The sequence below is a fragment of the Panthera uncia genome (assembly GCF_023721935.1).
Source record: "Panthera uncia isolate 11264 chromosome A3 unlocalized genomic scaffold, Puncia_PCG_1.0 HiC_scaffold_11, whole genome shotgun sequence".
NCBI classification, from domain to species: domain Eukaryota; kingdom Metazoa; phylum Chordata; class Mammalia; order Carnivora; family Felidae; genus Panthera; species Panthera uncia.
Genome location: NW_026057578.1, coordinates 57,858,737 through 57,871,557, shown reverse-complemented (window position 1 = coordinate 57,871,557; position 12,821 = coordinate 57,858,737). Strand labels below are relative to the sequence as shown.

The 12,821-nt window shown below is 46.7% G+C and overlaps 1 protein-coding gene across 1 annotated transcript in view; it reads left to right on the top strand.

Annotated features, from left to right (window-relative positions):
- NPAS2 (neuronal PAS domain protein 2) overlaps positions 1 to 12,821 on the top strand; it is a 159,773-nt gene that overhangs the window by 122,049 nt on the left and 24,903 nt on the right. Inside the window, exons 8-11 of the mRNA XM_049651359.1 lie at positions 6,427 to 6,545; positions 7,238 to 7,320; positions 8,074 to 8,180; positions 10,580 to 10,727. Coding sequence (XP_049507316.1) covers positions 6,427 to 6,545; positions 7,238 to 7,320; positions 8,074 to 8,180; positions 10,580 to 10,727 — 457 coding nt within the window. The remainder of the gene's footprint in view (positions 1 to 6,426; positions 6,546 to 7,237; positions 7,321 to 8,073; positions 8,181 to 10,579; positions 10,728 to 12,821) is intronic.

The window sequence follows — 12,821 nt, the reverse complement described above, 5'->3', positions numbered from 1 at the left end:
AAGTAGGTTGAGTTAGGAATTTGGGGTGTGGGGAGGCACAAAAGCCCCTTTGCCCTTGTTAATGAGATTAAACCCTCCAGTGGGACATTTCCAGATTCAGCAGCTGATTGTGCCATCTTACCCCTTTACCTCTGTACCCCACTCCATGCACCATGGCTGCACAGACACAGCAACCATTGCCTAAATACTTCACCAAATGGAATTTTCCTCTGCTTCAATATTTGCACATCTCGGTCACTCCTTCGGACTTCATCATTTGGTACAGATGTTCTGGGGTTGGGGTGGGGAGGAGGTGAAGATGGGACTTCACATCTTTAACCTAGATTTTTAATAAACGTGAAGAAGTATGTGTCAGGAAATGGAACAAGAAAGTAGCTTTCCTAGAACTGTTTCACTTCAGGACAGTTTCTAACCAAGTCTGTGAAGAGCTTCCTGAGGGAATCTGAGCTGGAATACGGAACCACATGTCTCCTCCTCTTCCCATAAAAACCCTACTGTCTGATCTTGGCCATGTGGCCAGGAGCACCAGAAATCACCACTGATGGCAACAGTCCCTGGTCTACCTCTGCTCTGCACATCATTTCCAGAAGAGAGGTGAAATGAAATTACTTTATTCGGGGCTATGTTTGTCCCATAACAGATGGTTAAAAATACCTCCAACAAATACACCCCTCCATCTTTTTTCCTTGTCCAGTTAAATAGAGGAGCCCCTGGGGCCTCTCCCAACCCCCCACCCAAGTCCCACAGCCCTGCCCACCACTCTTACTGTAGAGGAATCAGCCACGTGATTTTAAAAGACGTAATGTGGGGCGCCTGGGTGGCGCAGTCGGTTAAGCGTCCGACTTCAGCCAGGTCACGATCTCGCGGTCCGTGAGTTCGAGCCCCGCGTCAGGCTCTGGACTGATGGCTCGGAGCCTGGAGCCTGTTTCCGATTCTGTGTCTCCCTCTCTCTCTGCCCCTCCCCCGTTCATGCTCTGTCTCTCTCTGTCCCAAAAATAAAATAAAAAACATTGAAAAAAAAATTAAAAAAAAAAAATAAATAAAAAAATAAAAGACGTAATGAACAGTCTTTGCTTTCAGGGGTCCTAGTAAACAGGTTCCAGTTCCTGAAAGATAAGTTCATGCCAGGAAGAAGGCAATCCTCTATTTAAGCCCTTGCTCCTCCCCCAGACTTGGATTTAAATGTGCATCTGACTGAAATCCAGAAAGCAGTATTTCAAAAGTTGTTGGTGTGGTTCCAAATAGGTCACCCTCAGCAAACATTCCACTCTGGGCTTTCCAGAAACCACACACCAGAGTATAAAAGTTTCCCTGCCCTCATTTTACCTATTCGCCTCTAACCACACAACCAGATTTGAAATACTGGCAGAAATGGAGGCTTTTTAGCTTACAACACTTGATTCCGTATGTTCCGTGGGATTTCTGTAGGTTGCCTCATTTTATGGCTTTAGGGGTTTTGTTTTTTGTTTTCCTGAACTGAATTGAGATTTCTCAGTTAGGGGAACAAATCCACTCCCACCAGATCTCACTGAGAATGGAGATGTGAGTTTAGCACAGGAAGGACAGCCTCGGGGAAGGAATGTCTCATCTATCTGTCACAGGCCCCCAAGAGCAAGAAGCAGAGTGTCCCCCCCCCCAACATGGAAGTACCACATCTTTCTCCAGCAGAGGCCAGTGCTGCCAGATTAGATTGCGGAGGAAATAAGAATGCAATAAAGAACAAGGTGTTACCCAAGGTCATTGTCTTGCTTGAGCATCTAGAGCCCATATTAAAATGGAGCAGTGAGGAATGGTCACACAAACACATCTTCCTGCTTGTTCCAGCCTGGGAGCAGGGCACTTCCGTAGAGGTTGTCCAGGAATTGTGACAAAAAATGTGCACAAGACATCCAGATGGAGGACAGGGGACAACATCCTGTACGAAGTCCACTTTCCTTAGGGGGAAAATCAGCTGGCCCTGTCCACAACAACTGTCTGGTGGATATCTTGTCAATGCCATTACAACCTCCTGCCCCCCAAATACTCATTTTTATTAACAAACACCAAGGAAAAGAAGAAATATTTGAGACGTATATTTTCCCATCTGAGTAATTTTTTCAATCCAGCAAATTGCAAACCCTTAGCCTTCTTGTGTGGCTCTCAGTCTGTCTCCAGCCTCGTTCATTCTTATGCCAAACAGAACTGGCAGAAAGAAAGCAAAGAACCACGCCTTACCCCAGCTAGTTAGGTGGTGCTCTGGGCCAGAAACCGGGGCAGGATTATTTTGCTGCGGCTGTCCTAAGAACCGAGTAACCTGGCTATTCAGAACACATCAGGTAAAGCATACCGTACTGCTAAGAGAAAAAGGAAGCCTCTGAAAATAGTGCTTAATTAGAGGGAGAGGATTTCTCGTGAATGTTCAGGAAATCACTTTTTCCTTAACATTCCGACACTGTAACCCAGACGTTTTGGACAGTTATCATAAATGAGATTTGAGAACGTTTTTCTTCTCTCAGCAAGCCTCCTCACTGATTGTTTCATGTCTTCCTGAACACCTTTCGGCTTTGATTTTTGTTTGCTCCAAGAAGTGCTGAGAAAGCTATTTGTCACTCTCCTTGTGGACTATTAGTGTGCTTTCCTACAGCTGTTGCAACTAATTTATCATAAGCAGGCCATCTCTGATCAGAATACTTAATTGTTTAGGCCTGATGACTGAACCAGTACTGAGGAACCATAGGTACATCTTTTTCCATTTCTTTCTACTCCTTTGCTATTAGCTAATGTTCACTATCCCCACCTCTGCTTCTTCCTCATTCTTTCCCACCCCTTTGCAAACATGTCTCACGCCACTGGAGACTTCCCTGCCCTTTCAGACATCCTTGTCTTCTTTCCATGACTGACTTGAGAGGTCACCTTTGAGATGGAAGCCAACCCCAGACACCAGGAGAGACAGACTTTAATCACTCTTATTCTCTGGAGAACCTCAGGGCTCTCTTGTGTTCAAGCCCAAGGCAGAATTCTTCCAGGGTCTCTAAAATTTGAAATTGTGATGAAAGGTTCAGGAGCAAAGAAGGGCTGGATCACCCCCATGGACTGTTTTAATAGGAAGGCTAAACACAGAGCACCGTCTTGCATGTTTCCGAGCTTGAGACCCATATGGGCACTTGTGTTGTTTTCACCGAGTGGCAACTGCGATATACTGATTGGCAGCAGACCTTGCCCAGGTCCTTCTGACCAGTGTAAATGCACCAGTAGGGCAGTGAGCCAGCCCAAGTGCCGGTGGGACCCCGGACCATGCTCTGTAGGCACCCTCCCACAGCAACCCAGCCCCCAGCAGCACCAGGCTGGGCTGCAGAAGGGGAGCCCCTGTGGGGTCTCGAGGCCTGTGTGTTTGTTGCAGGCTGGGATCAGAAGATCTCTTCCCCAGCTAGATCTTAAGCTGTAGTTTTGGGGGTGAGATGGAAGGTCCTCTCATCAGAGACACATTCAGTAAACACATGTTGAGCGCCTGCTGTGTACAAGACGCCTGCTCAGTGTGGGAAACAGGGAACTAGATCCAGTTCCTACCACGGGGAAACCTGTCTCTTTAGCTTTGGGCAAGAGTAAGATCAATTTCAAGTAAGATGACCCTCGGGGCAAAAAATGTAGCAAGAAATCATTGCTTTTATCTGTGGCATGAATGCTGTGCGTGTGTGCGTGTTGTAGTGGTGGAAGAAAGAAGTGGGAAAGCAGGCAGAGATCTGATAAATAGGGCTGCGTCTGCATCAACTGGTTAATTCTTCCGAGAGGCTCAGGAAGCCAGTTGTAATTAGATATGTTTTTTCTATTACTTAAATTGAAACAACTAATTAAATCCTTAATTAATGTTTTTTAACTACCTTGGGATAAGAAGTGCCAGAGAAGTTATTCTAAGTGCTAAATATTACTCTGAAGTCCCAGGGAGCAGTTTGCTCATGTGTTGACTCTGGAATCTGTGAGGAGGCTCATGCTGTGAATAAAAGTCATTTGAATCGCGGTTGGCAAAATGTTTCAAGTATCTTCTTCCCCTTGACTTCCCCCAAGGTTATCCCCTTGGCCTCTGTTACAACTTTCATCCTTGATTCACCATCACCTTTGATCAAGCCCTCAGCTGTTTAAGGTTTTTGGGGAGAAAGCTCGTTTAGAAGAGGAGTTTGCTTGGTTCTGGGCCCCTCTGTAAAGTATCTAGCTTATCAAGTGCAGGCTATAAGCAATAATGAAATTTCCCCTGCGGGGTGCATTTTCATCTTTAAAACCTTAGAAGTTATAAAAGGAGTGATACACAACTGCATTGGGAGGCAGCCAGGCCAGCAGTAAGCTCTGCGGAACATTCACATAATTTCCGTGGTCTCTGCCCCTTGAAGAAATTATTAGGGGCTGGTGTTTCACTCCCCCACGCTCCTTCTGTCTCCCTGTCTTCCTCATGGTAAATCACCAAGAAAGGCACTTACTGACAGAATACATTTATTTGGTAGCCAGAAGGATCATTCCAGCAAGGCGCATGGTTTAGAGACAAATGAGAGAGACTTTCTCTAGAAATTTCCAGGAAGTCCTTTTGGAAGTTTGCTTCGAAGGCCTAGGTTTTCTGAAAGAGTAGGGAGAATTTTATTAGGTCTTTATTTGGCAGTCGATGTCTCTTAGATTCAAGCAGAGGGGGTATTTCACATCTGGGAGATTTTTTCATGTCTTTTTTTATTATGCAGATGTTCACATCTGCAGACCCTTCCCTTATGGGATTGCCTTCTCTCCCCTCAGTGAGTCCCTTGGCTCACCCTCCACATTAATCTACAATGGACTAAGCCAACTAATGACAGCTGTAAACTCCTCAGGGACCACTGTTTTCTACTTTGCCCCTTTATATTCATGTTTGGAAACATTTATATTAATATTTATGTGAATCAATTCAGAGAATATGTTTGGTAAAATGAATTTATTCATGTTAGTGGATAGAAGACCACATTATAGAATCACTTAGAAACCTACGAACATATAAAACAAAAATTATTGGAAAGCTAAAATCCAAAGAAAGTCTTGCAGATTTCATTTTAGAACGCATTTCATTTTCTGTTGCTTTATATGTTCTCAAATTGGAAAACACAACTATGTTTAAGTCTACAAGTTCAGAAATGTAGTTAGAATTCAGGATCTAGTTCAGGATATAATCAACTACATTTGAAAAAGAGAGAGGTAGTATAGATTATCTAGCATAATGATCCAAAACCCTAACTACATGGTAGTAAGTGTGGGGGAGCTTTTAAAACCTCCAGTGCCTGGGCTTCACAGCCAGAGTCCCTGGATCAGCTGATCTGAGAATGGCGTCTGGGCATCTGGGAGGCCATGTAAAAGGTCCCAAGGAATCCGATGTGTAGCTGAGTTCAAGAATCCCATATACATAGTCCATTGACTTTTCTCATACTTAACAGGGTTCTTTTTCCCACCCAGCATACTCCACCTGAAATAGCAGAATTGTTCCCTGGCCCAAAAGGTAAAGCAGCTCTCCCCAGTCACTGTAAAGTCATCTCTGTAGCTCCCAGGGAAGATGGCAGCTGGCACCAGCTGGCACCTCCCTGGAGGGTATGCAGGGGCCTGTTCTCAGCCCTGTAGTGGGCACGAGCCCTGAGCAATCACCCGTCTGCCCTGTAAGAACTTCAGGCTTGGCGACGGAAGACCTGGTTAGAGTCCCTGCTCTGTTATTTCGATTCTGAGCCATCTTGGTTAATACATATAACCTTTCTGGGCCTCAGCTCCCTCATCTGTAGAATGAGGAAGGTCACACCTTCCCAGACTTGTGAGAATATGAGATACTCATGAATAGGTTTGTCACCTGTGCAGAGCTACAGAACTAGTGAGTTTGTGGGGGACACTGTGTACCTCTGGGGATCACCCTGGATCCTGAGGCCATCTCCTCAGTAGCACTGGCCAAGCCCAGCATCAGCCTGGCTCCCGATATGGAGTTTCAGGGCAGAAAGCCCTTGGATCCCAGGTGTGCTGTGCCAGAACCAGGGGTAGAAAGGGGGGGTCAACAAATGCTGGGGGCCCGTCGTATCAGAAACCGTGTCTGACTAGGGAACACACCCCGAAGTGAGAATGCGGGCCCATACCGCAAAGCGAAGCTCTCTTCTCCTTTTGTCAAATGTTTTTCCCAGCACAACAGTCTGTGTCCCTGTAGGACTACTGGGAGCAGGAGGCAGGGTAGTCTGCTGGTACTCGGATTCCAACTCTATTGGGCTGTGAGCAGGTTACCTCACAGGCCGTGCCTCCTGTTTCCTGTGCGGGGCGGATAATAGTAGCCCCTACCTCACGGAGGTGTCTGTTGTACGAATGAAGAGAGTGAATGTACGCGAAGCCCTGACTGACAGTGATGCCAGGTTGGGGTCGGCTGCTGTGCCACACAGGGCTAACCCATCTGCCTGTCTCCTCCCGCCCCAGTGCCTAGCCCTTCTTGTAATGGCTTTGATGGCACCCTTTCAAGGCCCTGCCGGGTGCCGCTGGGAAAGGAGGTCTGCTTCATCGCCACAGTTCGTCTGGCAACACCACAGTTCTTAAAGGCAAGTACCTGGGAGAGCTCGTGTTGTGTGAAACTAGTACAGCTGAGTCACGTTTAGTTACAGCTCACTAACCGTCTTTATGGGAAAGAATAAGATGGCAATGAAGTTGCCACTGACTTTGAAAAGTTGAAATGTCTGCTTTCTGCACCTGTGAACTGCGCCGCATGCCCCTTGCCCTAACTCTGGTTTCCCAGGAGCTCTTTTGCTGGAAGGCAGCATCAGCTGCCCTTCAGCTTGCAGAGATGCTCATTGGCAACTCTGTAGATCCTCCTCCCTTTCATGCCAACGTTACTACCACTCAGGGCAGGCCGAGGTGAGGGCCAAGTGTCAAAACCCAGGGCTTGTCTGTATTCTCTCACCCGTGATTGCTTTAACATCCATGGCATGAATGCGGAGTTAAATTAGTCATTCAAATTCAGATGAAAAGCCATTTTCCACATGTTTACCACCCTTCCAGATAATGGGAAGGGAGTGGTGTGGCATTTTGGCTCTTAGGTATTTTTCCCCAGCTTGTGAAATAAATTTAGTATCAGCTAATACTGAAATTAGCTACAGATGATGAGTTTCAGCCCAACACAACTTGGAGACTTGCTCTAAATGATTTTAACTTCTGTTACCCACCATGCGTTCTTGAACCAACCTAGGGTGAGCATCTGGCACCCCAAGCAATATTTTTTTCCCTTCTAATACAGGAAATGTGCATAGTTGACGAACCTTTAGAGGAATTCACTTCAAGGCATAGCTTGGAATGGAAATTTTTATTTCTGGATCACAGGTTTGTGAAAAGAAAAACATATTTGGGTTGGGTCCTTTTCAAGTGTTTGTTTGCATGAGCCAGGCTCTCCTTGGGAGAGAAAAGTCGGGACTTGTCCCTTCAAGGAGAAGGGCTTTCTGGCAGCAGGGAAAATCGTTCCCAGGCGGCCTCCCTTCAACTCCAAGTGCCCCATCCATGGGTATGATCCGTGTTTGGGCCAGAGCATCTCAGGAGAGCCAGGTGCCACATCCCAGGGACATCTTTAGGATACCCTCACCCCCATCCCACTCGGGACCCTCTCCAGTTCCCCAGAAGGCAGGGGCAGATGGGAGAGAACCTCCTCGTCTTAATTTTCTCGACACCCTTTTGTCCCTTTAACTTCACCTTCTTTCTTTCTTCTGTAACATTTTTCACAGTTGAAGGATGAGAACTCTCCCCTCCCCACCCTTTAAGTTTTTGTTAAGCTTTGGGACTGGACTGCCCCAATCAATAGCTGTTTTTAATTATTCGGTAATGATAAAATGTATTATTATTTAATGCAGGTTACGCTAAGCAAACTGAATATATAAATGCCAAAAGGGTTGAGCGCTTTGGGAAACACAGCCTCTCTGGTTTTAACCATTGCAAAATTACTGTCCTGCCATCGTTCTTGAGAAATGAGGTCTCTGTGTTGATCATGAAACATGCAGACTGTACCCTCTGTGTTGAGGTGCCACCACGGTGAGTCTGGCAGGGGGACCTGCTTTCTGATGAATTATCCCCGTTGCTTGGCAGAGCCCCTCCGATCATAGGATACCTGCCTTTTGAAGTTTTGGGGACCTCAGGCTATGACTACTACCACATTGACGATCTGGAGCTCCTGGCCAGGTGCCATCAGCACTGTGAGTACCGCACACCCTGCCCCAGCGCCTGACGGCCCCCAGCACCCTCCACAGAGCCCCGACAGCAGGACTCTTGGGCCCTGGAAGTCCACTTATTGCTTGGTTTCTTTTTGAGGAGGAACACTTTGTTTTCTCGAAAATGATGTACGAGTGTGGCAGAGGTCCCTGTGGTTTGAGTTTTTACCTGGAATTGACTTTGTTCCTCCTTCTCCCACCCCCCAGCACCTTCCCAGTATCCTTTAGATAGGTAAGCTGTTTTATCTTACCTAAGAAAGCAAGGTAAGTGATGATGGTCATTTTTTCTAAGTTATGCAGTACATTATTTTAAGTTTATTTATTTATTTTGAGAGAGACAGAGAGAGAGTGCAAGCGGGGGGGGGGGTGCAGAGGATCCGAAGCAGGCTCTACGCTCACAGCAAAGAGCCTGACACGGGGTTTGAACCCACGAACCGTGAGATTATGACCTGAGCCTAAGTCGGACGCTTAACAGACTGAGCCACCCAGGTGCCCTATGCAATACATTTCAAAGACAAACTATTGAACTCACATCACTGCTCATTGTAAGCAGACGTATATTGGTCACAAGCTACAGGCCAGATACTGAGCTAGACCAAGCACATAAGGATGATCAGAATCTCCTTGCTGCTCTGCAGGAGCAAGGTCTAATGGATGCTTATAGGATGCTGTCACTGCATTGGAGGGAACATGTTCAGGATGCTGGGGGTGCTCAGAGGAGGATTCCTCACCCAGCTAGGGGAGGGGACCGGGAAGGCTCTCTGCCACGGAAGAGGGCCACAGGCTGGGAGGTAGGGGAGGTACCCCATGTTGTGGGGTGGGCAGGGGATAGAGGGAGAATTACAAGCATATCTGTGTTCTCACTTAGCAAGAGAAGTCAAGAATTAACCATTTAAAGCCATATTTTCAGTACCAAGTTCTAGCTTTAAACAGGAAAATTTTTAATCATAACGGATCCTGACACATAAATTGACCACCAACACTGTATTTTGATAGATGTCCTGTCTGTAGTATCCATTGTAACTTTCCCTTCTCTGCTGTTCTTGTCAAAAGAATAGGCTTAAGTTCCATCAGGATCCTCAGAACCTAAGGCTGATCTTTTTTTTAAATATTTATTTATTTATTGGGAGAGCACAAGCCGGGGGGAGGGGCAGAGAGAGGGGAACAGCAGATCCAAAATGGGCTCTGAGCTGACAGGCTGGCAGCAGCGAGCCTGATGCAGGGCTCGAACTCATGAACCTTGAGACGTGACCTGAGCCGAAAACAACTGAACCACCCAGGTGCCCCTAAGGCTAATCTTTAAAACGTTAACCCTTTGCTCCTCAAAGTGTGGTCCTCAAACAGCAGCAAGGACATCACACGGAGTTGGCTAGCCTTGTAGACTCTCAGGCATCCCCACCAGGCCTGCGGAATCAGAACGTCCATTTTTACAAGATCCCCAAGTGATTCATGGGCACATGAAAGTTTGAGAAGCAGGGTTACCTCAAGCCTTGGCTGCTTCTGACTCTTCTAATGGAGCAAGGCCACCTTGGTTGTAGGATTACCTTCATCATCTGAAGGAGTTGCCCCAGGGCTCAGGCAAGATGTTCTCACTCTGTCCAGCCCATGCCCTTACTCAGCTGGGCTTCCTATGTCTTTGGAGATCACATTTTCCAAGGCAGTGGCTCCCTTTATAGCTTTGGTTTCCTGGTTGTGATATCTATTAACTGTTTGCCAAAAGAGGTGCTAAATTCCAGCCACTGACGCAATAAAGTCCAGATTGTTCTTCTTCCCTAGACCCACAGTCCAGCCTTCTGCCCTGTGCAGTCTAATATTCCAACAGCATCCATTCTGTTCTTGACACCCCCAGGGAAGCCCACCAACAGACTTGACCGCAGGGGACTCCACGCAGCCCTGCAGCACTGGGGCCTGAGGTGGAAGGCATCTGTAGCTGACTCTCTAATTTAGGACCGTGTAGACTAAGCATGAACTGCTGACTGACAGAATCCAGCCAGAGGTTGCTGTCAGGTCTGTTTTGGGCCCAGATCCCCCCGTGTCTGGATTGTCTCTTCTGTACTCAGCTCCTGCAGCTCCAAAGACAGCTCCACCTCCAGCAGGAAAACCTGTGCCTCTTTCTAATTAAGCTCCAGTTTGGGAATCTGCCCTTATCCGAGGCTCTCTCAAGCCTTTGAGCATCTGGGGAAGCCTGCAGATTGTTCTTCCATTATTTAAGAATTCATTATCGCTTACCATTATCTTGAGAGTCACTTAAAATACAGCGCACCTGGGGAAATAAACCGTGTTTGGCACTTTCTGGAAGCTTGTATTTTTAACAGTAACTTCTGGGGAAGAGATCATTTTTGTATTAACGTTTGCTACCCGCAGACCCCATTTTCTCCTAACAGTGATGCAGTTTGGTAAAGGGAAGTCCTGTTGCTACCGGTTCCTCACCAAAGGCCAGCAGTGGATTTGGCTGCAGACGCATTACTACATCACTTACCACCAGTGGAACTCCAAGCCCGAGTTCATCGTGTGCACGCACTCGGTCGTCAGGTGAGGGCTGGGGCTGGGAGGGCGGGCGAGCCCCTCACAGCTCACACAGAGCTCCTGCCGCCTCAGGCGTCCCAGCTTCTGGAGAGCCAGCAAGCCCCGGGCTTGAATTCTTCAGTTGGGGCCAGGCTGTGCTCTGCAGTTCACAGAAGAGTCTCCAGGTACACATCCCACTCGTTCCCTCGACACTGAAGGTTCAGTTAGGCCCTCCGCAAGCCTCACACGCTCTTTCAGGCTGCCAGGATGTTACTTACTGACTTACTGCTTCACTGACCTACTTGCATATTTTCCCCTCATCTCCATCCATCCCCCAGCCTTCCCTTGTCACCGTTTTGGGAAAAAAATTAAAATTTTGCCTCTAAATAACTCACAGACATAGTCCCCTTTATTGTTAATGCATTTAAAAACAAAACAAAACAAAACAAAACAAAACCCTGCTGGCAACTGAGGCAGTGATGGGAATAGAGCCCGGCTGCCGGTGGGAGGGGGTTCCTGGTGGTTCCTGGTGGCCTCAGGGAGCCCCCGGCCCAGTGTGGGTGAGGAGAGCTTTCAAGGGAGGCAGCATATCCAGCATTTCCTAGACGCAGGCTGTGTAGGGTCATAATTCCCAAAGGTGAAGGAGAAATGTCATTTGTGGGGTTTTTTTCCCTGACTACAGAAATTGTAAGGACATAAATCAGTTTTAAACTGGTCTGGAGAAGAGCATTTGAGCAGAGCAAAGAAAGAAAGGTTATATATATTGTATGTCTGTATGCACGTATACGCGATAGGTAGATAATGGATATATATAGAGAGATATATGTACACATACATATAGATACATACATACTGCATTTATATATATACATAAGAGATAAATGATTGATAGATAAAATGGATAGATACCATGCATACGTACATGCACACACGTGCATATATACAGTTAACAAGTAAATCTCCCTTCTTTTAGCAAGTGAGGAAAGAGGAGAAATGTTGGTCTTTCTTGCCAGTGACCCTGACCATCACACTGCATGCCACTCTTAGGGACTTGATCTTGGCTTCCCAGCCCACCCTTGGGCACTTCAGCAGCCAGTGATTTCCCGTTACAGGCCAGTCCCACCCACCACCACCCAGCCTGGGCCTTCATCAGAGGGCCTTTTTGCCCCCACCAGCAGCATCTTGGTCTTCAGACTCTGCCCTTGACCCTGCTCTTCCTCTCCATCCTCCACCTCCCAAATCTTGGAAAGTAACCCTCACAGAGAGTAGGGAGTGAACTAGTGAGTAAATAAGGTAACAACATTCCAGAAGCCCAAGAGCCACTGTCACTGCCCAAGTCCCCTTGCCCAGCCTGCACCTCCACACATGAAGCAGAAGCCATGGCTGGGTCACTTTGGCCTTCACCACATTGAATTGATTAGCCCACGCTATTTTATTTTATATTTTATTTTATTTTAAAGTTTATTTATTTATTTTGAGAGAGAACGTGAACCGGGGGGGAGGGGCAGAGAGAGAAGGGGACAGAGGGTTCAAAACAGGCTCTGTAGTGATAGCAGCAAACTCGATGTAAGGTTTGAACTCAGGAACCATGAGATCATGACCTGAGCCAAAGTCTGACACTCAGCCAACTAAGCCACATAGGCGCCTCTTACCCACACTATTTTAAAAGTGGGTCCACAAATTAATTAATCAGATCTAGATTTGTTTGAGAGAAATTAATTAATTTAGAAATTAATTAATCTAGATCTAGATTTGTTTGAGAGAAAACTTTCAAAGGTTGTAATTATTTAAAAAGTCATGTGTCCCTTCTCTGTATGCATAGTCCAGACTGAGTAGGTTTTAGGAAAGGCTTCTGATTATTCAAAGGCCAAGTCTTATCCTGTAGATGAAAATATGTTTCTAAAGACAATGATGTTTGGAAGTTTCAGGGCATGGGGAGAAGGTAAGTAAAAGAGAAGGGAGTAAAAACATCCTGGAAAGGAAAATATTTTGAATGTCACATTAGTCGCTCTGGTGGAATTTAGGCACAGAATGAAACTCCTTCCTCAAACAAGTGACAAGACCAGCCTCTTTCGTGGCGATGATTGTGGGGTGGGTGTCATGAAGGGTACCTCGATGTAC